This window comes from Delphinapterus leucas, chromosome 5, assembly GCF_059928025.1.
Source record: "Delphinapterus leucas isolate spDelLeu-1000000601 "Yukka" chromosome 5, BTC_Dleu_Yukka2, whole genome shotgun sequence".
NCBI classification, from domain to species: Eukaryota; Metazoa; Chordata; class Mammalia; order Artiodactyla; family Monodontidae; genus Delphinapterus; species Delphinapterus leucas.
The window spans coordinates 34,141,058-34,167,184 of NC_143133.1; the positions used below are offsets into that span (position 1 = coordinate 34,141,058).

The window sequence follows — 26,127 nt, forward strand, 5'->3', positions numbered from 1 at the left end:
ACTAATGTGACATGCCAACCTGTTATGAGAGTACTAGTTATGCAAAACAAGGTCACCTTGCAATAGCAATCGTTCATGAAAACACTGTTCTCTGCAGGGACACCGGCAGAAAACATATTACTCTAAATGCTGCTAACTTCCAATCCTCTACTCTTCAACAGGACATGCTGCTAACCTCTCCTCAGCACCACTTACCAATGTGCTGCCATTCTGCATGTTGTGCAAGTCTCTATGGGCATGAGCACAGAAGTCCAAACATGCAGTGACCCCTGAGAATGGACGGCCTTCCTTCAGACCCAGACGGCACTCTGGTGCTCTGTGTTCATATTCAATCTGAAAAACGGAAGCGAGTGTGTGACTGGGGAAGTACTTAGGCATTTCAAATCTTTAGGCACACATTTGACAAAAAAGTACAGGACCTGTGTACTGAGCAGGTCAAAAAGGTTCCTTAGTATTATATTTTATATCCCCAAATACAATGGAATGACACAAAACAGAGCAAATGCCTTGACACAGTAAAGTTATTTAATAGTGTTACTGAGATATAATTTACTTACACTTTAAATATATGCTGTTTATTATACTATTTGATTATATATATATACGCACACACACACACATATACATACATGAAACCACTACCACAATCAAAATAATGTACATATCTATCATTCCCATAAGTTTCCTCACGCCTCTTTATAATTCATGCTTCCCACTTTGTTCCCAGGCAACTACCGATCTGCTTTCTGTCACTAGAGATTATTGTAGTTTGCATTTTCTAGAATTTTACATAAATAAATCCATTTTGAGTTGATTTTTACATAGGGTGTGAGATTAAGAGTCAAAGAATTTTTTGCCATATGGATATCCAACTGTTCAGACACTGCTGGGTAAAAGGTTTACACTTATCTCATTGAATTGCCCTTGTTGAAAATCAATTGACCATACATGTTGAATCTATTTCCAGACTCTCTATCCTGATCTTTTGTTATGTAATGGTGTGCTGGTGTGTGTGTGTATGTATGTGTGTATATGCCAATAATCAACTGTCTTGATTACTAGTAAATGTGGATTTGTAGTAAATCTTGAAATCAGGGAGTATAGGTATTCAAATTCTGTTCTTTAAAAAAAAAGTTTGACTATTACAGGTTCTTTACATTTCTATTTATTTTAGAATCACCTTGTCAATTCCTTCAGAACACCTGGTGAGATTTTGATAGGTCATGTACTGAATCCATTGATTAATTTGGGGAAAACTGAAATCTTAATAATACTTAGTCTTGTGATCCATGAACATGGTATATCATTCCAGTTATTTAGGTCTTTTATAATTTCTCTCATAAATGTTTTGTAGTTTTCAGTGCACAGGTCTTGTACATTTTTGTTAGATATATATTAAGAATTTCATATTTTTGATGCTATTTTAATTGTTATTGGTTTTCATTTCAATTTTTAATGGTTTATTGCTAGTGTAGAGAAATACAATCGATTTTTGTATTTTGCAACTGTGCTAAACCATTTATTAGTTCTAGGAAGTTTTTTGGTAGACTCTTTGGGACTTTCCACACACATGTTGTCTGCAAATAAGGATAGTTTTATTTCTTCATATTCAATCTGTATCCTTTTTATTTTCTTTTTCTTGCCTATTTCATGGTCTAAAATTTCCAGTTAGATGTTCAATAGAATAAGATACAAGGATATATTATACAGCACAAGGAATATAGCCAACATTTTATAATAATTATAAATGGAGTATAATCTTTAACAATTGTGAATCATTATGTTGTACATGCGAAACATATAATACTGTAAATCAACTATACCTCAATTTAAAAAATTAGGTTGTCACAAAAAGCTTGCTGGCAAGATGAGAACTATGCTTGAAAACATCCCTTGAATTTTCTTAAGCAAACATTCATTTGATAAAGAGTAAAAAGTATTTTTATTATTGTATGACAACTGTATATTAAGTTTATGTTTATAAATATGGCACAGAAAACATCTTCAACAAATAGTAAAACCTACTTGAGAAGTTAAAAAAAAAAGATGTTAACTACAAGTGGTGAGAATGGACATGCTTTTCTTGTTCCCAATGTATAATGTGTTTTTAAAAAAAATTTAGCTTTCCATTTACTGAATTTTCACAGATGGCAAAGCCTACCTTAGGTAATAGGCATGATCCCATCACAATAAAATAGCATTAAAAAGTTTCATGTCACAAAATGGAGCAAAGAAATTACAGTTCCACCTAGCTGAGCAAGTTAAGGAATGAAATGCTTCTTTAACTTGCTGCTTTACCATAAAAACACTAAACACTTTAGTTCTTTCACCATTATGTATGATGTTAGTTTTAGGTTTTTCATCTATGCCCTTTATCAGGCTGAGAAAGTTTCCTTCTATAGATGTTAAAGTTTGTCAAATGCTTTTTCTCTATCTATTGAGATAGTTTTCCCCATTATGTTGGTTAATATGGTGAATCACGTTGATTGATCTTTGAGTGTTAAATGAACCAGCTGCTCCTGAAATAAACTCCATTTGATCATAATATATTATCCCTTTTACACATCGTCGGATGTATTTAGATGAAATTTTGTTAAGAATTTTCACATCAATATTCATGAAGATCATTGGACTTTATTTTTTCTTTAATGCCCTTGTCTGATTTTAGTACCAGGATATTTCCAGCCTTACAGGATGAGTTGGGAAGTATTTACTCCTTTGCTACTGTCTAGAAGAGTTTCCACTGAACTATTCTTTCTTTCTTAAATAATGAGTGAAATTTGGAAGGGAAATCATCTGGGCCTGGAGATTTCTTTTTGGGAAGGATTTTAATTACAAATTCAATTTTTAAATAGATATAGGACTATTCATGGTACTTTTTCTTTAGTAAGCTTCAGTAATTTGTGCCTTTCAAGGACTTTGCCCATTTCATCTAAGTCATTTATTTTCATGAAATTTTAATAATGTTTTCATTATTATTCTTTTACTATCTGTAGGATATGTAATGGTGTCTCATCTCTAATTCTTGATATTGACAATTTGTACCTTCTCATTTGTTCTTGAACAAATTGACTAAAAGTACTAGCTTTTGGTTTCACTGATATATTCTGTTTTCTGTATTCTATTTCATTGATTTCTGTTCTTACCTTTAGCTTTTCCTTCTTTCTGCCTTTTATATGGCTAAAGTTCTCTTTTTCCAAGCTTCATAGGATATAAACATAGATCATTGAGACTTTATATAACATTTCTGATATAAATGTTCAATGCTATAAATCTTTCTCTAAGTAAGCTTCATAGCTGCATCCCACAAATTTCAATGTCACATCTTCATCTTCATTCAGTTTGAAATACTTTCTCCCTTGTGATTTATTCTTTGGCCCATAGGTCATTTAGAAATAAGTTGCTAAGTTTCCAGATATTTAGGGATTTTGTAGGTATCCTTCTGGTGCAGATTTTCAATTTAATTTCATTGTGATCAGAGAACATATTTTTTGGCTTTTAAATTTATCAATACTTGTTTCATGACCCAGAATATAAACTATCTTGGTAAATCATCCTTGTATATTTGAAAATAATGTTAATTCTGTCATTGCATGGGGAGTTCTATACATAACATCAATTTCGTTAAAAGTGTTGTTCAAGTCTTCTGTCCCCTTACTAATTTTCTGTCTACTTGTTTTAATGGTTTGAGAGAGATATATTGAAAACTGACTGTATCTGTAGCTTTGTTTGTTTTTAGTTGTATCAGTTTTTGTTTAATAAAATTTAAAGCTATTATTAGATGCACAGTTAGGATCATCATATTCTCTTGCTAAACTGACCTTTTTATCATTATAAAATGATCCTCTTTATAATATTCTTTGCTATGAAATCTACTTTGCTATTAATATCACTCCAGCTTTCTTTTGATTGATATTAGCACGGTATTTCTTTTTTTCTTTTTTTTTTTTTTTTTGCAGTACACGGGCCTCTCACTGTTGTGGCCTCTCCCGTTGTGGAGCACAGGCTCTGGACGCGCAGGCTCAGCGGCCATGGCTCACGGGCCTAGACGCTCTGCGGCATGTGGGATCTTCCCGGACCGGGGCACGAACCCGTGTCCCCTGCATCGGCAGGCGGACTCTCAACCACTGCGCCACCAGGGAAGCCCAAACACGGTATTTCTTGGTTCTTGCTTTTTTAAATATCACAATTGTTCTGTATCAATGTGATTATTCAATATCACAAGCTCTGCCTTTTAATTGGGAGTGTTAAAAAATTTATATTTAATGTGGTTTTTGATATGGCTGGGATTAAATATACCATTTGCTATTTGTTTTGTATTTGTTTTAGTTTTCTTTTAGTTCCATATTTTAAAATATGCTTTGGGATTAATTCCATTCTCATCTCTTTACTGGGGGATTAGTTATACATTTTTTGTTAGTGGCTGCCTGCTTTAAGGTTTACAGTGTAGTGTACAGTCTATATTCAAGTAATATACCATTCCGTCCATATATGACATAAGAATCTTACAACAGTATACTTCCAATCCCCAAGCCTCTGTGCTATTTTTATATGTTATAAACCTTAAATTACATTTTTGATATATTTTAAAATAATAAACTATCTTGTAAAGAAATTTTTTAAATAAGGGGAAAAAGTCTTTTTACTCGCATATCTACTATTTATGATGTTTTCATTCCTTTTTGCCAATCTAGATTTCTATCGTATCATTCTTCTTTCTATCAGAGGGATTCCTTTAACGTTTTTGAAGTTTTAGTCTGCCGGTGGTGGTAAATTATTTCACCTTTTGTATGCCTGAAAAAAAAAATCTTTATTTTTGCCTTCACTTTTGAGAGTTGTTTTTACTGGTTATAGATTTGTAGATCGATAGTCTTTTTTTTTTTTCTTTCTTTCTGTACTTTAAGGATGTTTTTCCTCTTTTTTCTTGCATCTTTCTCAGACTTTAAGTCTTGTGTGTGTGTGATCCATTTTTTCCCTATAAGTAATGTCTTTTTTCCCCCATCTACTTTTCACATTTTCTCTTAATCACTGTAAGCAAGTTGATTTTAATGTAATTTTATATAGTTTCTTAATATCTCCCCCCCCCCACCATTTGGGGCTTGCTGAGCTTCTGGGATGAATGGGTTTATAGTTTTGAACAAATTTGAAAAATGGTGATTGATTATACTTAAAAATATTTTTCTGTCCTCCTTTTGGGACTCTAATTACACATATATTAGTGTAATAATATTGTGCGATGATGTGATCTAGTTAGCTTTATTCTGTTCCTTGAATAAAAACGTATACAAAATCTAGCTGGTCCTTAGACTCATGCCATCTCATAAGAAATACCATGCAGGGGTCTGTGAATGGATTACTGGAAATTTATCTCTATGTCTGGAAGACAGTTCTAAGTGCATGGCTTTCTGATGGTGTAAATCTGTGCTGTTCAATACGGCAGCTACTAGCCACATGTAGCAATTTAAATTTAAATTAATTAAAATGAAAAGTTCATTAACTCAATTGCACTAACCGCATATCAAGTGTTCAGTAACCACATGCAGCTAGTAACTACCGTTCTGAACAGTGTAGACAGAAAATATTTCCATTGTCAAAGAAAGTTTTCTTGGTTTAAAATGTCATCTCCACACATGATGAAAGCACGTGATTTTGAGATTTGAGCCTGCTAATTCAGTCCTAAAGTTTAATGGTACGATAACCATAGAAAAGATAGAGAAATATAACTCTACTGGATAGACATAAAGGATATTTAAGTTAAGAAAACCTATATTCTAATTCCATGGAGCTAACAGAAGACATGCTGTGAAGACCCAATGAAGCTTAACTTCAGCAATAAGACTTTATGAAATCAAGGAACAAAGCAAAGAAGAACATTCATATATGAGAAATAAAGGTACTATATTCAGTTGGGGGAAGGAGGCAAATACCAAATAGTAGACTTCCACAGCACCTATAACCTTGATGTGTTATGTATACTGTAGGAAAAGATCACATGGCTGTTTTCTGGGGTCTCTAAACCATGTTAAGACATATGGATAAACTTTCCAGTAGTACCTACCATGCAATATAAAAAACACCTTATTCGTTCTTAGCCATTAGTTGATTTAGTTTATATAGACATTACATTTATTTTTTAATGTATGTATGTATGTATTTAAATTTTATTTATTTTATTGTGGTAAGAACACTTAACATGAGAGCTACACTTCTAACACATTTTTAAATGTACATTATCGTTGACTATAGGTACGACTGTACAGCAGATCTGTCGACCTTATTCATCTTGCTTAACTGAAACTTCATGCCAATTGTTTAGTGTATCTATCTACACATTTACTCATATACAAATATTAAAACACATCTAAGGAATTATACCTAATCATCTTGTTATAACTTAAAAACTTGGGGTACCTTCATATTTTAGATATTCCAGGTTCAGGAAATGCATAAAATACTCCAAACAAAAAGTAGTAGTGTAGAATATAAATGCTTAGATACATCAAGTTTGTATGAGACAGTCTATAATAGGAATCAAAGGAGTAAGAACATCAATGCTTGTTGTTCTGTCCCTTTCCCCAGTTAAAGCCATTTGATTAATATCCCCTATAAAAAATTCACTCAACAGAAAATGGCCAAACTTGAAATCTAGCAACTTAGACTCAATTTATTTTCTTTTTATAGCTTGATTTATTATTTTGCTCACCAGAATTATTTTACAACAGTAGCAAACCATTCCTTATACTTTTCTGTGACACTGATTAAAATAGGTAAGGTTGTAAAAATAACAATATTAATCCCACTGTTATTAATAGCATTTAAAATAATTTTCATAGACATTAACATATATCTCTAAATATCTAGGTTGTGACATAAAACAACTTATAAAGAGACAGTCATTATTAAAGTTGCCTCCTTTGCTCCCACTTAAAAAAAAAAAAAAATTGAGGTTTGGGGAAAATGTCCACAATGGAAACAAGAATACCTAAATTGTTGACTAGAATTGGTGCCCTGTCTGTCTCTGCTATGTAGACTAATCTAGTCCCCTTATAGAGTCTTTAACATTATTAAGTAAATGACAATGTTTGCAAAATGTGTCATACTTCACGCTTTCCCGTACCCATACTGCTGTGTACTCTGTTCTGAATACCTTCTCATCACCTCAAGCTTTCCTCCATCTATCAATCTTCCTCTTCCTCTTAAATCTTTAACCTCTCCTATTCCATTGCTCCTACCCCCAGTCCTTCCTTCACTGGTTTCTCTTCCCCCACTCACCCCTAAAATGTTAAATATTAAAATCATTAGCCCCTTCTCCTCTTTGTAATCTTCACGCTGAAAAATTGTATTTACTACTAACTACTTCCTGCATTTTGATAATTCCCAAATCACAGTGTTAACCTGGATTTTTCTCCCGATTTTTCTTTTAATTATCCTAGAAGTATGTCAAACCTAGCATGTCCAAAATGAAATTTGTCATCTTCTCCTTATCTCCTCCAAACTTACTTTTCCTCACTGATTCCTAATACTAATACAACCATCTGTCCAAGCCAGAAATTTGGTGGACCCTCAAATTCTCTCTTTTGCTCGTTCTCAAATCTGATTGGTCACTAAGTTTATAAGTTCCACCAAATACATCACATACTTATTTCATTTTCTCTATCACTGCTGCTATTTTGTTAAATTAGGACCTTAACGTCTCTTGCCCAGTGATTGCAATAGCTTACTTCTCTAATTTAATCTTCTATAATCTAAGCTGTATTTCATTTATTTGGCTTGAGTGACCTTTTCAAGTTAAATCACTTCACCCTCACCGTCCCCAATATACACTTAGAACACCCCAGTGGTAGGCCTCTTACCTATAAGATAAAGTTCAAAGATCTTTGTATGGCCTCCAAGGCCATTTGTGACCTTACATCTCTACTTTCAGGGAGAACCTTTTTGTTCCTTCAGAAATGTGCATACTTCTATCCCAGCTGTTATCATGTTTTTCTATAGCTGGCATTTTACATATCTCTGTCTCCTCTAAGGAAGGAGTTTTGTAAGGACAGAGAATCTGCATTGCTCATCTTAATGTCCACAGTGACTAAACACAGCATCTGGTTCATAACAGGCTTTCATTTAGTGCTTTTGCTGTTGATGTTATTGAAACAGTGTAGACTTCACGGTCTTTTGCCTCCTTCATGAGCATTTCTGAACAAATCACCTGGCCTTCCATATAGGTATAACCCAGCACACACTTAGAAAATAGGAAAGGAAAAAGAAAAAGGAAAAATCTAGCAAAATCTGACATATCTCGACACATGTATATACACTTACAAAGTAGTACACCCATAACTTCACATGTATAGACTTGCTGTGGAAACAGTTAACAGGTGGTTAGAACCTATAGTATGAGCCATATAATTGCAATTAATCACTAAAGTCTGCTTACAGAGATAAAATTATCCATATGAGAACAAGATTAGTAGGTAAAATAGCTTGTGAGCCTTAAAAGCTCATTATCTTTACAGATTAAAAGACCAAAAATATACTCTTTTGGATGGTATAATTTTCATATATCAAATATTCATATATCAAAAACAGAACACTGCAGTGGTTTCAACAATTAGGAAGAGAAAAAGTTAGAAAAATGAAGGAAAATCGTTACTTCAAAAATATTTTTGGAAAGATAGGCCATCAATAATGAGGAAGTAAAGTGTTCTAATCATTGTCAATAACTGTTTAAACTTACCTGATTATTATATGCATCAGGTGCAAGTTTCTTGTATGTTGGTGCCATAAGAGTGGACAGGTTTTGTAAATGAGACTCCAGTTTCTCTTCCTGTATAAAATGAATAATTCTACATATTAAATTCTAAATCCATTCTATCCATATATGAGAGAGGCTATCAATTAGATTTTTTCCCCTATATCTTAGATCCAAATCACAAATATGTACCGTCTCATTAAATATCGGCTTGGCCAAAAAGTTTGTTCGGGGTTTTCCCATAACATTGGCCAACCCAATAACTAAATATCATCTTAAGGTGACTATTTCTAAGTGAAAAGCATAGACCTATTTTTGTATGTGCTGTTAAGTGTCTAGCTCTTTGGTATTTACATGAGATTAATCAATTTTCTACTTTGCATGCAGATATCTGGCATTTTATTAATATAAGTCTATGCTGGTAGTAGGATTAGGAGAATGAAGCCATACGGTCTTTAAAAGGTCACATTCTCTATTCTTCTCCAATTAGTGGCCGAGGAAGATGAGCTATTGAAAGGATTTGTTTTAATCTATTTCTAATCTTTATATTTTAAATGTTTATAAAAATAGCATTACAAAATTTGAAATGATCACTCCATAGAACTAAAAATTACTATGTGATTCAAATATGAATAAAACCCTAAGAACTATAATGTGGTATATATGAAAAACTTTGTAAAGTTTACTTGAGAGGAAAACTGTTCGGGTATATTCGCCCCCAACCCCAAGCAAAGAACATGCTTTTTTAAATGGTAGGGGATGATACTCAGTTGTTCTATTCATACTTAGAAGTTCTCATTTCACATTGATATTTCTCTAAAAACCTTGGGAGATGTAAGCAGCTGGCAGAGGTATACTTGCTTGCATTTTAGAAGGTGAGGAGGTTTCTGACTGGAGTCCTCCTACCTAACAGAGGGAGGATGTCACTAGCCATCCCCTGCATTTGTTTACATGAAACACAGAGTGATAAACATTTATGAAGTAGTGGAGAAAATGCTCTCCAGTGTGAAAATTAAAAGTGTAAGACAGCAGGCAAAATTGCTATTCATTAGGTTTATCAAATATTTGTGTTTTCGTATGCAAAGAAGATATCTAGCACATTAATACAGCTTATTAAAATGTTATGATTCTATGAAAAATTTATATCATGACTTGAAGAGCTTTTGCACTTTATTAAACTTCCACTTACTATTATAGTTACAAATAATAAAGCTAACGAATTTTTCAAAGGGACATATAAAAATTATTATATCAATAGTATAATTGCATATTTCAATTGCATTTAAAATTTGAAAGAAAATTATAACATGTATAGATTTACTAAAAATTTGATCATATATGAATGCTAAATATACTGAGGTTTTCTGATTATTCAATTAGCATACTCTAGAATACATGCTACACAAAGATTGTTAAACGTGATACCAATCTACAAGTTATATTTTGAGAAATATATATTCTAGAGAAGGACAAAAACCAGTGATGTCAATGAGAAATCAATGTTCATTTATTTCAACTACACCTTTATATTAAAATCTAAATATGTTTTAGTTACTTGAATGCATTTATTATAGTAACATTAAGGCATCAAATCTCATGGGTTGAAACTGTGACTAGAAATGGACTTTTATGAATGTGGCAGTCACGAACATGATTTCTATAATTCAGGTTCAAAAGATGAAAGTTCTAACACTGAAGTAGTAATATTTAGTTTTAAGATGGAAATGACAGCTGTGTGAAACTCTGGAGTTTACATAGAAGACAAAGAATAAGTGTAAAAGGCCATAAGTATAGTTTATGTTGATCAAACTTTATTACTTTAGTATCACATGGTTGTTATTATGCTAATTTTATAAAATATTATTATGTGTGCCTACCGTTTAGCCAAAATTTTACTGATCTATCTCCGAGATGAAATTCTCTGTTAATGAGAGTTTGAGTATATTATATTGTTCACTTCATCTGTGCTCATCAATTCTCCATGAAAAATGAACAGATTATACATCAGGAAGTAAACAAACCTCTTTTGGGTCATCCCCAAGCAGCTTAAATTTTCTTGGGATCTTGCTCCTGGCAAACTTACATCCATTGTAGTACATGCTCCATGAACAACCAAAAGAAAAGGAGGCACCACAGGTCTCTGGGTCCAGCCCCTGACAGGCACACGTTCTCCTGAGAAATCAAAGAACCAAGTTCATGACTATGGATAGCACTGTCCAGGCTATCAATCTCATATTCTGGGTGTCTACATTCCAAAATGAATGCAAATAGTTTTGAAAGAAGTCTAACTCTATATTAAGCTGTGCCACAATCACATTAGAAAAGAACTATTTCGATTGGCTTTAAAAGACAACTTGAACAAATATTTTATTGTAGTATAATACACACAGAGAAAGTACACATAATTTTATAGCTTCTAATCGCTCACAAATGAAACATACACAAGTGAGTGCCACTCAAACTAAGAAACAAAACATATACTTGCACTCCTAAATCCCATCTTATATTTCCTTCCAGGCATTGTCCTCCTAACAGTAACTTCTGTCAGAAGAGATTAGCTCTGCCTACTTTTATCCTATATAAAATATACTATATTCCTACTGAATATAGTGTATGTATGTGTGTGTATATATATGCCTATTTTTATACTATATATACTATAAGCCTACTGAATTTAGTGTGTATGTGTGTATATAAATGTGTGTGTGTATATATATAGTTTTGCCCATTTTTATACAATGTATAGTATAGTACACACACATATGTATAGTTTTGACTATTTTTATACTACATATAGTATGCTATATATTTCTATAATGTAGTATAAAAATAGGCAAAACTGTATGTGTATATGTATATATATATGTACACATATACATACATATATACATAACAATACACATGTATATGCAGTTATCTAGTATAAGCCTATTTGTGTCTTCTTTTCTTCAACATTGTTTGGAATATCTATCCACATTGTTGCATGTAGTTATACTTTATATTGATGTATTTATTCACTGAGTACAGTTTCTATTATATGGATATGCCACAAATTAATCGTTCCACCATTGATGGGCATTTGAGTACTTTCTAGTTTTTAGCTAAAATACAGTATTGTGACTTCACATCCCAAGTCAGTTATATCCTAAGGGCAATAAACAGACAAACAAAGAAACCAAACATTAAAAACAGGATAAAACAACCCACTAGGAAAACTATATTCAGTAGGTATTTTTTCACAGCTGTATTGAGGTATAATTGACAAATAAAACTAAGATATTTAAAGTATACAACATGATGATTTGATACAAGCATATATTATGAAAGGATTTTCCCATCAAGTTAATTAACACATCTATCACCTCGCATATTTTTTTTTCTTGCAATGAACATTTAAGTTCAACTCTTTTAGCAAATTTCAGTTATATAGTAAGGTGTTATCAACTATAGTCATTAGATCCTCAGACCTTACTCATTTTATAACTGAAAGATTATATATATCCTTTTACCAACCTCTCCCTATTTCCGTCATCGCCCAGCCTCTCACAACTTTTCTACTCTGTTTCTGTGAGTTTGACTTTTGTTTTTGATTCCACATATAAGTAATATCAGGTATCTGTCTTTTTCTGTCTGGCTTATTTCACTTAGTATAATCCCCTCCAGATTCATCCATGTTGTTGAAAATGGCAGGATTTCCTTTTTTAAAAGCTGAATAATATTCCTCTGCGTGTGTTCACAAACCACATTTTTATCCATTTATCCATTGATGGACACTTAGGTTGTCTCCACACCTTGGTTACTGTGAATAATGCTGCAACTGGAATGCAGATATCCCTTTGAGATAATGATTCATTTCCTTTGGATACATGTTAAGAAGTGGATCGTTTGTTTATGTATGGCTCTCCTGACCTCATTGGACAGCAGTAGTCTTATTTGTAGTAATGATATTATTTTGAAATTACTTATGTATGTTGTGACATGAAGAAATCATTGTTAATGTCAAAAATAAGAATTTCAGTGTAAGATGAAATAAGTCTAAAGATAAGCAAATATCCTGTAAAATCCTATGAACAAGAAATAGTATGAACTCACGATATGAATTAAAAAGCTCAAATTTTCTCTTTCAAAAAAAAATTACTTCCTATATCAGTCCACTGAAAATGCCTAAAGTAACAATATCTTTGTAGCAATGGGCACATCTGGACACATACTGTGATCTCTAAATATCATTTCTCATTGAAATGAATGTAGGTTAAAATTCATGAGGGTTTTTTTTTTCAAATGAGTTAATAATGATACCAAAAAGAAAGAACAAACTAACTGATCATTTTTGGATGGTTACAAAGGCACCAAATCACTATTTTGAAATTTCACAACTAAAGATACTTACCATGCATTATTCTGTCATTTGTTTACAAATTATATTTAATGGTAACCAAACAGTTGATAATGAAAAGTTCTTTAAAGAATTCCGTCTAATAAATGTAGAAGGAATGTTATAATTAGAAGTTACAATTTTACAGATGTCAGCAAAAACGGCAGAATGAGGATCTCTGAAAATACCCTCCTCCACAAAAGCAAAAGGAAACCTGGTAAATATGGTCAGAATCAACTCTTCAGAAATATGGAAATTAACAAAAGACTTGCAGCAGTCCTGGAAGCATTTCTTCAAGAAAGGCAATGAAATTTTGGTAAGAAGCTAAGCTTTACAGTGTTTTAACTTGCCCTATTTCCACTGTCCCCAGAACTCCACGACACCCTTGAAAACCAACAGCCCACATTTATGGTGAAAATCAGCAGGTTGGCAACCACTGGAGAGGGCAGAATTAGGCTGGATATCCTCCAAAGCCCCATTCCTAGAGAAATGTCATTATTTTACCTATTTGGTAGTTCTCTAGAAGACACCACTGGCAAGGCTTTCTTCATTTGATCTGACTTGGAGTTCACCTATTGTATATAGCCTTTTCCCCACTGGAGATATTTGTTGAAAATAGTCAGAGGCAATTGTTGAACACTGCGGCTGCCTGAGGTCTTGGTAGACAAAACTAGCTAGACTGACCAAGAAAAAGAGAGAAGACCCAAATTACTAAAAAATTAGAAATGAAACAGAGGATACTACCAATGACCTTATAAAAAGCATTATAAGGGAATACTATAAAAATGATCTATCAACAGGTTAGATAATTTAGATGAAATGGACAAATTCCCAGAAAGCACAAACTACTGAAACTGACTCAAGAAGAAATAGAAAATCTGAATAGACCTATAACAAAAAGACTGAATTAGTAATCAAAAAACTTCCCACGAGGATAAGCCCAGGAGTACATGATTTTGCTGGTGAATTCCACTGAACATTTAAAAAATTAGCCCCAATCCTTTACAAATTCTTCCAAATAATATAAGAGGGAACCCTTTTCAATGTATTCTATGAATCCAGTATTACCCTGAAACCAAAAACAAAGACATCACAAGAAAACTATAGACCAATATCCCTTATCAATATAGATGAAAAAATCCTCAATAAGATACTAGCAAATGGAATCCAGCAACATATACAAAAAGTATACATTATGGCCAAGTAATATCTATCCCATAAATGCAGTGTTGGTCCAATGTATAAAAATCAATCAATATGAAATACATTAACAAAGTGAAATGCAGAAAAAGCATTTGAGAAAAGTACAACACCCTTTCATGATAAAAATACTCAACCTAAGAATAGAAAAAAAAAAATCTTCCTCAACCTGACAAAGAACATTTACAAAAACCCTACATTTAGCATCATACCTAATGGTGAAAAGCTGAAAGAAATCAGAGAGAAGCAATAGCTGCTTGCTGTTGCTAATTCTGTTCAATATCTACTGTAGGTTGTAGCCAGGGAAATTATGCAAAAGCATCAAAAAAAAGAAAAAGAAAAAAGTAGACACCTAGATTGGAAATGAAGAAATTAAACTATCTCTATTTGTAGATGACATGATTTTGTATGTATAAATCCTAAGGAATCCACCAAAAAAATTTGGCACTAATAAACTAGTTAAATAAGCTTGTAGGATATAAGATTAATATATAAAACCGAACTGTGTAAGTGTATCCTGGCAATGAACAATCCAAAAAAAAATCAAAACAATTCTACTTAAAACAGCATCAAAAAGAATAAAATATTTAGAAATTTGACAAAAGATGTGTAGGACTTGTACACTGAAGACTATAAAACATCACTGAAAGAAAATAAAAGCCTAAATAAATGTAAAGTCATCCTATGCTAATAAATAGGAAGACTTAATATTGTTAAGATGTCAACACTTCCCAATTAATTTGCTGATTCAACAGAACCTCTGTCAAAATCCCAGATGGGGAAATTATTAAGTTCATCCTAAAATTCATAGGGACATGAAAAGGACCCAGAGTATCCTGTAGGATACTGTAAAGATCCTGTAAAAGAAAAACAGTTGGAAGATTTATACAGCCCAACTTCAAAACTTACTATAGCAACTACAGCAATCAACAACATGTAGTATTGGCATAAGGATAGATATGTAAATTAATGGAATAGAAGAATCCTGAAATGACACATACATCTTTGTCAATTTTCAACAAGAATGAGAAGACCATTCAATATGGAAAAAACAGTCTCTTCAACAAATGGTGCTGAGACAACTGGATAGTCACATGCAAAAAAATGAAGTTGAACTCTTAACAGTGATCAAAGGCCTAAATGGAAGAGCTAAAACTATAATACTCTGGGAAGAAAACATTGGGGTAAATCTTTAATACCCCGGATTAGGCAATGATTTCTTAAATATGACACTGAAAGTACAAGCAGTTAATTTAAAAAAGCTGACTTCATCAAAATTTAAAACTTTTGTGCTTCAAGGATATCATCAAATGAAGAGACAACCTACAGAATGAGAAAATATCTGCAAACCATGTATCTGATGAGTTCTAGTATCCAGAATATATAAAGAACTCTTATAACTCAAAAAACAATTAATTTAAAAAGGAGCAAATATTTAAGAAAGGATTTCTTCAACGAAGATATACGAATAGCCAATAGCAAATGAAATAATGACTAACATCATTACTCATTAGGGAAATGCAAATCAAAACCATGAGATACACATTATACCCACTGGAAGGGGTATAATAAATAAAATAAATAAATAAAGGCAGCCAATAAGTAGTTTTGGTGAAAATGTGGAAACATCAGAACCTCCATATATTGTTGGTAGGCATGAAGAGTGGTGCAGCTGTTTTGGAAAACAGTTTGGCAGTTCCTCAAAAAGTTAAACATAGTTACCATATGACCAAAATTGTCACTCCTAGGTATACACCCAAGAGAACTGAAAATATATATCTATAAAGAAACCTGTACAGAGATATTCATAGCAGCATTATTCATATAACCAAAAAGTGGAAATAACTAAAACGTCCATGAACTGATGAACAAAGAAAATGTGGTACACATATATGCAATGGAATATTATTCAGCCATAAAAAGGAATAAAGTACTGACTAATGTTATGACATGGAGAAAACTTTAAAACATTATAAAGACCTAGGAATAAAATATGTAGGAATAAATTTACCTAAGGAGGCAAAAGACCTGTACTCTGAAAACTATAAGATGCTGATGAAAGAAATCGAAGATGATACAAACAGATGGAGAGATATACCATGTTCTTGGATTGGAAGAATCAATATTGCGAAAATGACTATACTACCCAAGGCAATAAACAGATTCAATGCAATCTCTATCAAATTACCAATGGCATTTTTCACAGAACTAGAACAAAAAATTTTAAAATTTGTATGGAAACACAAAAGACCCCGAATAGCCAAAGCAATCCTGAGAAACAAAAATGAAGCTAGAGGAATCAGACTCCCTGACTTCGGACTATATTACAAAGCTACAGTCATCAAAACAGTTTGGTACTGGCACAAAAACAGAAATAGAAATAAACCCATGCACCTATGGCCAATTAATCTATGACAAAGGAGGCAAGAATATACAATGGAGAAAAGACAGTCTCTTCAATAAATCGTGCTGGGCAAACTGGAAAGCTACATGTAAAAGAAGGAAATTAGAACATTCTCTAACACCATACACAGAAATAAACTCAAAATGGATCAAAGACCTAAATGTAAGGCTGGACACTATAAAACTGTCAGAGGAAAACAGAGGCAGAACACTCTTTGACATAAATTGCAGCAACATCTTTTTTTGATTCACCTCCTAGAGTAATGAAAATAAAAACAAAAATAAACAAATGGGACCTAATTAAACTTAAAATCTTCTGCACAGTAAAGGAAGCCATAAACGAAACAAAAAGACAACCCACAGAATGGGAGAAAATACTGATATTTGCAAACAAAGCGACAACAAGGAATTAACCTTCAAAATATACAAACAACTCATGAAGCTCTATGTCAAAAAAACAATGCAATCAAAAAATGGGCAGAAGATCTAAATAGACATTTCTCCACAGAAGACATACAGATGGCCAAAAAGCACATGAAAAGATGCTCAGCATCACTAATTATCAGAGAAATGCAAATCAAAACTACAATGAGGTATCACCTCACACAGGTCAGAATGGCCATCATCAAAAAATCTGCAAACAATAAATGCTGGAGAGGGTGGGGAGAAAAGGGAACCCTCATACAGTTGGTGGGAATGTAAATTGGTATAGCCACTATGGAGAACAGTGTGGAAGTTCCTTAAAAAACTAAAAATAGAACTACCATATGAGCCAGTGATCCCACTCCTTGGCATGTATCCAGAGGAAACCATAATTTGAAAAGATACATGCATCCCAGTGTTCACTGCAGCGCAATTTACAGTAGCCAAGACACGGAAGCAACCTAAATGCCCATCGACAGAGGAATGGATAAAGATGTGGTACATATATACAATGGAATATTACTCAGCCATAAAACAGAACAAAATAATGCCATTTGCAGCAACATGGGTGGACCTAGAGATTATCATGCTAAGTGAAGTAAGTCAGATAAATATCGTATGATATCACTCATATGTGGAATATTTAAAAAATGATTTACAAAACAGAAACAAACTCACAGATTTTGAAAACAAACTTTTGGAGACCAAAGGGGAAACGTGGCTGGGGGGAGGGATAAATTAGGAGCTTGGGATGAACATATACACACTACTATATACAAAATGGATAACCAACAAGGATCTACTGTATAGCACAGGAAACTCTACTCAATATGGGAAAAGAATCTGAAAAAGAATGAATAACCTATAATAACCTATATGGGAAAAGAACCTGAGAAAGAATGAATATATGTATACGTATAACTGAATCACTATGCTGTACACCTGAAACTAACACAACATTGGAAATCAACTATACTCCAATAAAATTTAAAAAAATAAAAAAAAATTATGCTAAGTGAAAGAGGCCAGACAGATTAAATACTGTATGATTCTATTAATATGAAAAGCCCAGAAAAGACAAATCTATAGAGACAGAATGTTGATTAGTAGTTGCCATTTAGCGGGGGAGGAGAATGGGAAGTGATTGCCTAATGGCTTTGAGGTTTCCTTTTGGAAGCAATGAAAATGTTGTACAACTTTGTGAATATACTAATGCACTGTACTGTATACTTTAAAAGGGTGAATTTTATGGTGTGTGAATTATATAGAAATTGAAAAAACTCACACATAACAAAATGACTTCAAGGTGATTTCCTATATGAAGTGGCTTCTGAAAAGGCACCTTTATTTTTATAGGGGCCTTTCAAATATTGTTAGAATTTTTACATTGCAGCCTAATTTTAACATGGCTCAGAATTTGGCTAATGGTTAAATAACAAATCAGAGAAATTGTAATCAAAATATTTACCTATACAACAGAGTTTTAAAAACACTCTCAACCTCTTTGGACTTCTGTTAAAAAAAAAAAAAAAAAAAAGGGACTTCCCTGGTGGCACAGCGGTTAAGAATCTGCCTGCCAATGCAGGGGACACAGGTTTGATCCCTGGTTCAGGAAGATCCCACATGCCGTGGAGCAACTAAGCCTGTGCGCCACAACTACTGAGCCTGAGTGTCACAACTACTGAAGCCCGCGTGCCTAGAGTCCGTGCTCCGCAACAAGAGAAGCCACTGCAATAAGAAGCCCATGTACTGCAATGAAGAGTGGCCCCTGCTCACCTAAACTAGAGAAAGCCTGCACGCAGCAACGAAGACCCAATGCAGCCAAAAATAATAAATAAATATTTTAAAAAACAAAATTTAAACTAAAAATTATATCAGCCATTTAAACTTATGCAAGAATAGAAAAACTAGCAAAATAAATGTACATAACAAATTTATACTTTAAAAAATAAGAAAATTATCAATTTGCAAACTAATGGAAACAGGTAATAATCATCGATCGATGTGCTAAACCATTAGGTAGAAGTTTTCTGGTAAACTTTACGATGGGTGGATCAAGCTAACAACTCCTCAACTGAACACTCATAACATCACTATAAATGGAACAAAGCAGATATTATGTCCCTCTTGATGGGTATGAAGAACTAAGATTATTTCATCACCACTTATGAAGCATTTTGCTAATATATACATTCATGCATACATACATATTTAACTCTAACTACCAGTGTACGGAAGATACTGGTGACAGGAACAAGTTAAGCAAGTGTGCACAGCCAAATCCAGAATGTGAGAAATTTTACAAAGCAACTCATACAGTCTTTTTAACAAATAAATTCATCAAAAAGAGAGGGGAAACTATAATAAAGTAAAAGAGCCTTGTGAATCATATACTGTATCTTACAAAGTGGGACACTTTTGAGAGTAAAAGGAAGTTCTATCAATAACTATACTAGACAATAGGCATGAACTGGGACCTACTCAAAACCCTCAATCAAATGTAAGATATGGACTTTCTTTTTGTCAATATTTTTTTACTTTATATATATGTATATCTAATATGTATATATATGTGTACACTGGAAACAGTATCCAATTAGGGAATTTGAACATGGTCTGAAGGTTAAATGATATTAAAGAATCACTCAATTTTGAGATGAATGATAATGACACTGTGACTAGGTTTTGTTTATATATAAAAAAAAAAGTCCTTGGGCATATACCCTGAGAAAACCATGATTCAAAAAGACACACGCACCCCAATGTTCATTGCAGCACTATTTACAATAGCCAGGTCATGGAAGCAACCTAAATGCCCATTGAGAGAGAAATGGATGGAGAGGATGTGGTACATATATACAATGGAATACTAGCCATAAGAAGGAACAAAATTGTGCCATTTGCAGCAACATGGATGGACCTAGAGATGGACTGTCATACAGAGTGAAGTAAGTGAGAAAGAGAAAAACAAATATCGTGTATTAATGCATATATGTGGAATCTAGAAAAATGGTACAGATGAACCTGTTTGCAAGGCAGAAATAGAGACACTGACATAGAGGAAAAAACATATGGACACCAAGGCGGGGAAAGAAAGGGTGGGATGAATTGGGAGACTGGGATTGACTTGTATACACTAATATGTATAAAACAGATAACTAATGAGAACCTACTGTACAGCCCAGGGAACTCTACTCAGTGCTCTGTGGTGACCTAAATGGGAAGTAAATCCAAAAAAGAGGGGATATATGTATACATATAGCTGATTCACTTTGCTGTACAGTAGAAACTAACATTGTTTTACAACACTGTAAAACAAAGTCCTTATCTGTTAGTGATACACACTGAAGTGAACATAGCTTAGATGATATGGCCTCTGTTTTGCTTTAAAACACTGGTGAGGATGGGGTTAGGAAGTGGGGGGGCACAGAATATATGGAATAGTATTGGCAAAATGTTGATAAATATACTGCACTCCTCCACTTACGTATATTGGAAAATTTTTATAATATAAAGTTTCTTTAAAACTTTAATATCACCCAGCATGGCAGAGACATTTCTGGCTTTGACTTCCTTATAATGACAGATACACTCCCACAACTCTTACTTGCCAAAAAATTATTGGTTAGGCTTAGTCATAAAATAAAAATCTCAAAGGGAAATCTTTAAAGGAGAAACAGCTGGCTGGGCTCAAAGGAAATGTAAAAATCCGTTTTGATTTTCCCACTGGAAGATGCTCTCGGAGTTCTTTTCTAGACTCACAGTGGGTGGTTATGGTGCATGTGGGCACTGGGATTTATAAGAACCCAGTGATCAGGGTCCCACAGCTTTCAATATTAAAATGAGTCAGCAGCCCCAATTTGAGATTACCCTCCATTCTTCACAAAAAAATCATAATTTTAACTTTTTCCAGAAATAAAACTTATTTTATAGGGTAGAAGAAACTTCAAAAGCTATATCCGAGTGAAGTCTCTATTGCCATTGGTTAAGTGTCTATTTGAATCATGTACCTCAAGTATATTTTTTGTTTCTGGAAACTTGCTCTAAGTATAGGTAGCTCAAAGCTGGAACGTCATCTAAATAACTACTCATCTTTATCTTGAAATTATAGACGAAGTTAAGCAAAAGTATACAGATTGGCCTTTAAAGTGTCAATATTTGAAGCACATCTTTTAATAGTTTTGTTCTTGTCCCTATTAATTTTTCTTAGACCCTGGCCCAATCATCATTCATGGTTTTAAAATGCAAAATAACATAATTTAGGCAAGTTCTTAACACAGAATCTGACATATAGAAAGAAATTCTATTTCAGACAATGGCATTTATAGGAATCAAAGAAAAGCCTTCAGGGGAAAAATAACAAAGATGTATAATATTAATAAAAATTAAATCAATTACAAAGAATGTGAAATATAGTTTGCAAGAAACTTCAAGAAATTTAAATAAAACAAATGTCATTTTCACAAGAAGTTCTTTGGTGGTTTAGAAGTTCCAGCTACCAAGTCTAAGAGGAAGTCTGCTTTACAAAAACAAGGCAGTGTCGCTGAATTCCTGAGAAAAATGCTATCACCAACATCAGCTCAAGATGCCTTAACTTTCATTTTCTTTCTGATTAAAGACACCTAAATACATTTTTTTAAAGGAGAAACAAGGGATGTTAGGGTAAATGGAATATTACTTTATACCTAAAGCAGTCAACCACAAGTTTGAGTCATGTCTTATGAATCAGCAACTTCTACCTTCCAACCTATCATTTGTAAAAGTGGGTTGATGGCCTTGAGGTACACACCATGACATTTTGGGATCATAACTATCAGAAAGCCAAGCCACACTTTCATATAGGAAAAGTAACTTTCCTAAAGAGATTATTTATAGTTGATTTGCAACCCTCCCTACCCACCCCCAATGACCCAGAGGGACAACCTATGTTAATATACAGTAAAACCATACCAGTTAGAGTAACAGTCAGCAAAAGGACAAATTTGGTTAGCAATGGATTGTTGCAGTGAGCAGCACAATATTTCCATAAGCTCAGTAAACTCTTTTGTAGTTTGGTGGACGCAGAAGAAAGGTGACTAAAGGAGGAAGTGCAGGGACTTCCCCGGTGGTCCAGTGGTAAAGAATCGCCTTCCAATGTAGGGGACGCAGGTTCGATCCCTGGTCAGGGAACTAAGATCCCACGTGCCGCGGGGTGACTGAGCCCGTGCGCTGCAACTAGAGAAGCCCGCGCACCATGACTACTGAGCTCGCGTGCCTCAGCGGGAGGCCCTGTGTGCCGCGAACTACAGAGCCCACGTGGCCTGGAGCCCGAGAACCACAACTAGAGAAGAGAAAACCTGCACGCCACAACTAGAGGGAAGGCCGCGCCACAACCAAAGATCCCGCATGCCTCAACTAAGACCCGACGCAGCCAAAAAAATTTAAAATACTAAGAAAAAAGTGCAATATTAAAATTATTTTAGTACCGACTGTGAGTAAAATAGCTACATAGGATTTCAGTGCAGCACTGTGAATTTTCCTGTATTCTTTTAATGATATACAAGAATAGCATAGCAGAAGGAAAATAAAAAATTAAGCTTTCTCCAAGTGAAGATGTAAACTCCCTGCAGGTAGATAAGGTTAAAAAACAAAAAACACAAACAAAACCATACCAGCACTTGGATGCATTAAATATATTTAACCGTATACCTTGCTCTCCTATTCCAAATTTTCATATTCCTCAAAAATAATGCCCATCCATAGCCACTAATTTCTTGATTATTTAGTAGCAGTAAAAGTGGAAGTGATTTTGATTATTATTATGGAAATAATGGACTAGCTTGCAATGAAGTCAAAATCAGTTTGTTTCTACAGAACTTCTATAAATAATCCTTGTATTTTTATGTTTGTTACATATAAAGTCCTTGAGCTGGGAATCCTAAAGTTTCTCACCAAACTGTCTCAGATACTGCTACACAGAAGTGGTGTCAATACCTACTGATGTGGTGGCTAGGCACACTAAACGGTTGTCACTTGCAGTAAGCGGACACATAAATATTTTCAGGTTTATGGTATGGTTGAGTTTGTGGGTACAGACACTCAGATTTCCAGCAAGCTGCTTCTAACTCATAGCTACACTGTCCGAAGGTACAAAACATTAGTAAATGAAATTGCTTCGAAGTATCCACGTTAGCATTAGCAAATGCAAGTTCCTACTGAATGGCTGTGAAGCAGGCATTTTGATCCCTGTTTTGTAAATGTGAAAACGCAGTTTCAACTCTCTGCCCTCAAACCAACAATTAAGCTTTCCTAGCAGTGGAAAGAGAAGAGAGGCCTGGGATGCACTTACTCTTCATTCAGGGCACACCGACGATTGGTGAGCGTGCCGTATTTCCTCAGGGTCTCGGTGAGCTCGGAGTACAGTTTGTCAGCCAGAGACAGTGGGATTCCTTCCCACACCAGGATGAGAATCACAATCACCGCAGCCTCACAGGTGTGGCCAGCTCGCTCTCGCACCAAGCACAGTAGCTTCTCCTCGCTGCAGCTTCTGCGAACCACCTGTTCGGGTCACCATTCCACCCCAACACCCACCACCCCAACCAAAACAAAACAAGGGTCACTTGCAGCAGATGAGAGTATTGACTGACGTCTGTATATTTTCTCAAGTCTGGGTCACAATTAGGGCGACATTTACCAGCACCTGCAACTTGCCTTCTGCTGCCCATCTATAACATCGGGGCTTACCCTGGGGTCAGAACTGGGAGAGATGCAAAAGCACTCGGGGTGTAGCAGACTCGACCCAGTACAGTGGGGACAATGCTCCCTGCACTAAAGCCAGAGCTAGATGGAAGACAAGCAAGACTTTAAAGTTCAAGGTCTTCAAAAATGACAAAGATTAACTGCAGGTACTTAAAGGATGAAGGACCTCTTCCTCACATGCCGGGAAGAATTACACTTCTAGCAGGCACTTGAACAGACCTCCTCCTCACTATTAAATTTTTTCAATTAAATACAGTTTGTACATGATTTTATACTAATCTGCCTTTTTCTTAAGAGATGACACGTGATAAATATAAGCAATATTCCTTTCAACTGGCATAAATGATTCTCTGATCTGATAACCCAATTCCCAGGGTTAGATGAATGAATCAAAATGCCCAAGACTGAAGACCAAAGGCCTTGTCAAGTCACACTTACCCATTTGGCAATAGGACATCCCTGAGAACTTTTGCCTTCTTTACCAGTATAGATGACTCTTTCAATCCTAATAGCTTTACCCTTCTGTCCAAACCTTAAAGAAATCCACAGAAACACACACACACATAAAATTAGCAAATGAATCTAAGAGGCAACCAATATATTGAACATTTGAGCATAATTTTACTCTATGGCCACATCCTGAGAAATGAATAGTTTATTTTTAAAAAACAGAACTAAGCCAAGCAAACTGGATAGTAGACTTTAAGCCTTGTATTTCTTCAGTATCAAAATATACTGATAATTGTAATGAACTATTTTGAAATTATATGATGGGTAAAAATAATGGGAAAGCTTATTTTTATACATAATTTCACAAAGCACAAAACTTTTTAAAGTTTGTTAAATTCAGTCTTCTAAAATAACGTACTATTTGTCCTTTACTAAATTTAGTTATTTTAAAACTTGGGGACTCATTTTAGTTAGGACTGTTTCTCTAAGAATCTCTCATTTTTTTAAAAGGCTGGCAAATAACCAGTATCCAGCAATTTTGAAAATATAGGATAATTCTAGAAATAGATTATATTTTCCCTTATAACCAAAGCACTACTTACTCCTTGCTAATACAAGAGGGCACTTAGGGAAATTCACTATTTCTGCCAGGCTACTAGACAATTATTTAGTGAATTTCTATGTGCTCATTTAGAAATGAATAATTTGAATTTGGGGCAACAATGATATGGAATATGTCCTTGCTGCCCAGAATGTTTCCTAATGTATTTTAATGATAAAAATGCCTACCTCTTAAAGAAAAGGCACCCTAGCGTAATAACAGCTCAGAGCTGTGGATACCTATATGAAAGTCTCTCTCTGCATTGATTATCTTGCTCATAACAGTCTTCAAGTCTGCAAGATGACATGCAGGAGTAACTGTGTAGATTCAGGTAAGTACTTGCATACCTATGACTGACAGGTAAAAAAAAAAAAAATGCAGCTATAAATAGAATCTGTCTCTATTTCTATTCAGTATATCACTCTTGCCCTCTGCTCATACTAATGGACAACTTCCTTGGAGATAACTACTCATTTATAACTCTAGGTGAATTTGACTCAATGGGTCCTTTCTTATACCACCTTTCCCCCCTTTCCCTTTTTTATCATCGAGTGGGAAAACCAGAGTGGGCGCTCTCTTTGCAGCCTGTGCCAGCACCCTTGTGCCTAGCAGGCTGGCTGGCTGGTTCTTGTTCATGCCTGGGTTTTCTGGCATCCATCTCAAAGTGGGCAGCCTATGCCAGCTTGCAGACTATTAGTCCTGTCAAATATTGTGACTCTCTGGTGAATAGCACAGTGTGTAGTGTTGGCAACCCTGGAATAGCTAAGCCTACTAATAATTACTCAATTTACAATTGTTTACTGCTTTGTATGTGAAAGCTGGAAAAATTCTGACATATACAAAAGGATAAACGTTAATCTGCCCTGTGCCTTTGCGTTAATTACCTTTCTTCCATGATTTCTCTAATAGCTGCCACATTAGGACCTGCTCCTAGATGGGTATAAAAAGGACCTTCATCTTTTTCAATAATTTGCTCTGTTGAGATAATAGAAGATTATTATTTTAGACCTCAATTATACTAAATATAAAGGCTACATCCACAAAGCTTATCCCCCACCTGTACATTAAGGGTCCTAAATGTGACTTTAAACATTTTTTTCCTTAAAATGAGTAAACTGATGGACTAATCTATTAGAAAATGTGCCAAATAATTAAGTATATGTCCATTCTGCCTGTTGGATAAAAATATATTAA

General features: G+C 34.3%; 1 protein-coding gene across 9 annotated transcripts in view; it reads right to left on the minus strand.

Annotated features, from left to right (window-relative positions):
• Window positions 1-26,127, minus strand: part of TET2 (tet methylcytosine dioxygenase 2) — a 133,818-nt gene that overhangs the window by 9,404 nt on the left and 98,287 nt on the right. For 6 of the 9 annotated variants that reach the window (XM_089911617.1, XM_089911612.1, XM_089911614.1 and 3 more), the window contains 7 exons: window positions 25,818-25,908; window positions 25,173-25,286; window positions 24,321-24,414; window positions 23,473-23,681; window positions 10,765-10,915; window positions 8,729-8,818; window positions 196-333 (listed from right to left, as the gene is read on the minus strand). In XM_089911617.1, coding sequence (XP_089767743.1) covers window positions 196-333; window positions 8,729-8,818; window positions 10,765-10,915; window positions 23,473-23,681; window positions 24,321-24,414; window positions 25,173-25,286; window positions 25,818-25,908 — 887 coding nt within the window. The remainder of the gene's footprint in view (window positions 1-195; window positions 334-8,728; window positions 8,819-10,764; window positions 10,916-23,472; window positions 23,682-24,320; window positions 24,415-25,172; window positions 25,287-25,817; window positions 25,909-26,127) is intronic. The other 3 variants (XM_022567067.3, XM_089911619.1, XM_089911618.1) reach the window with 2 other exon arrangements.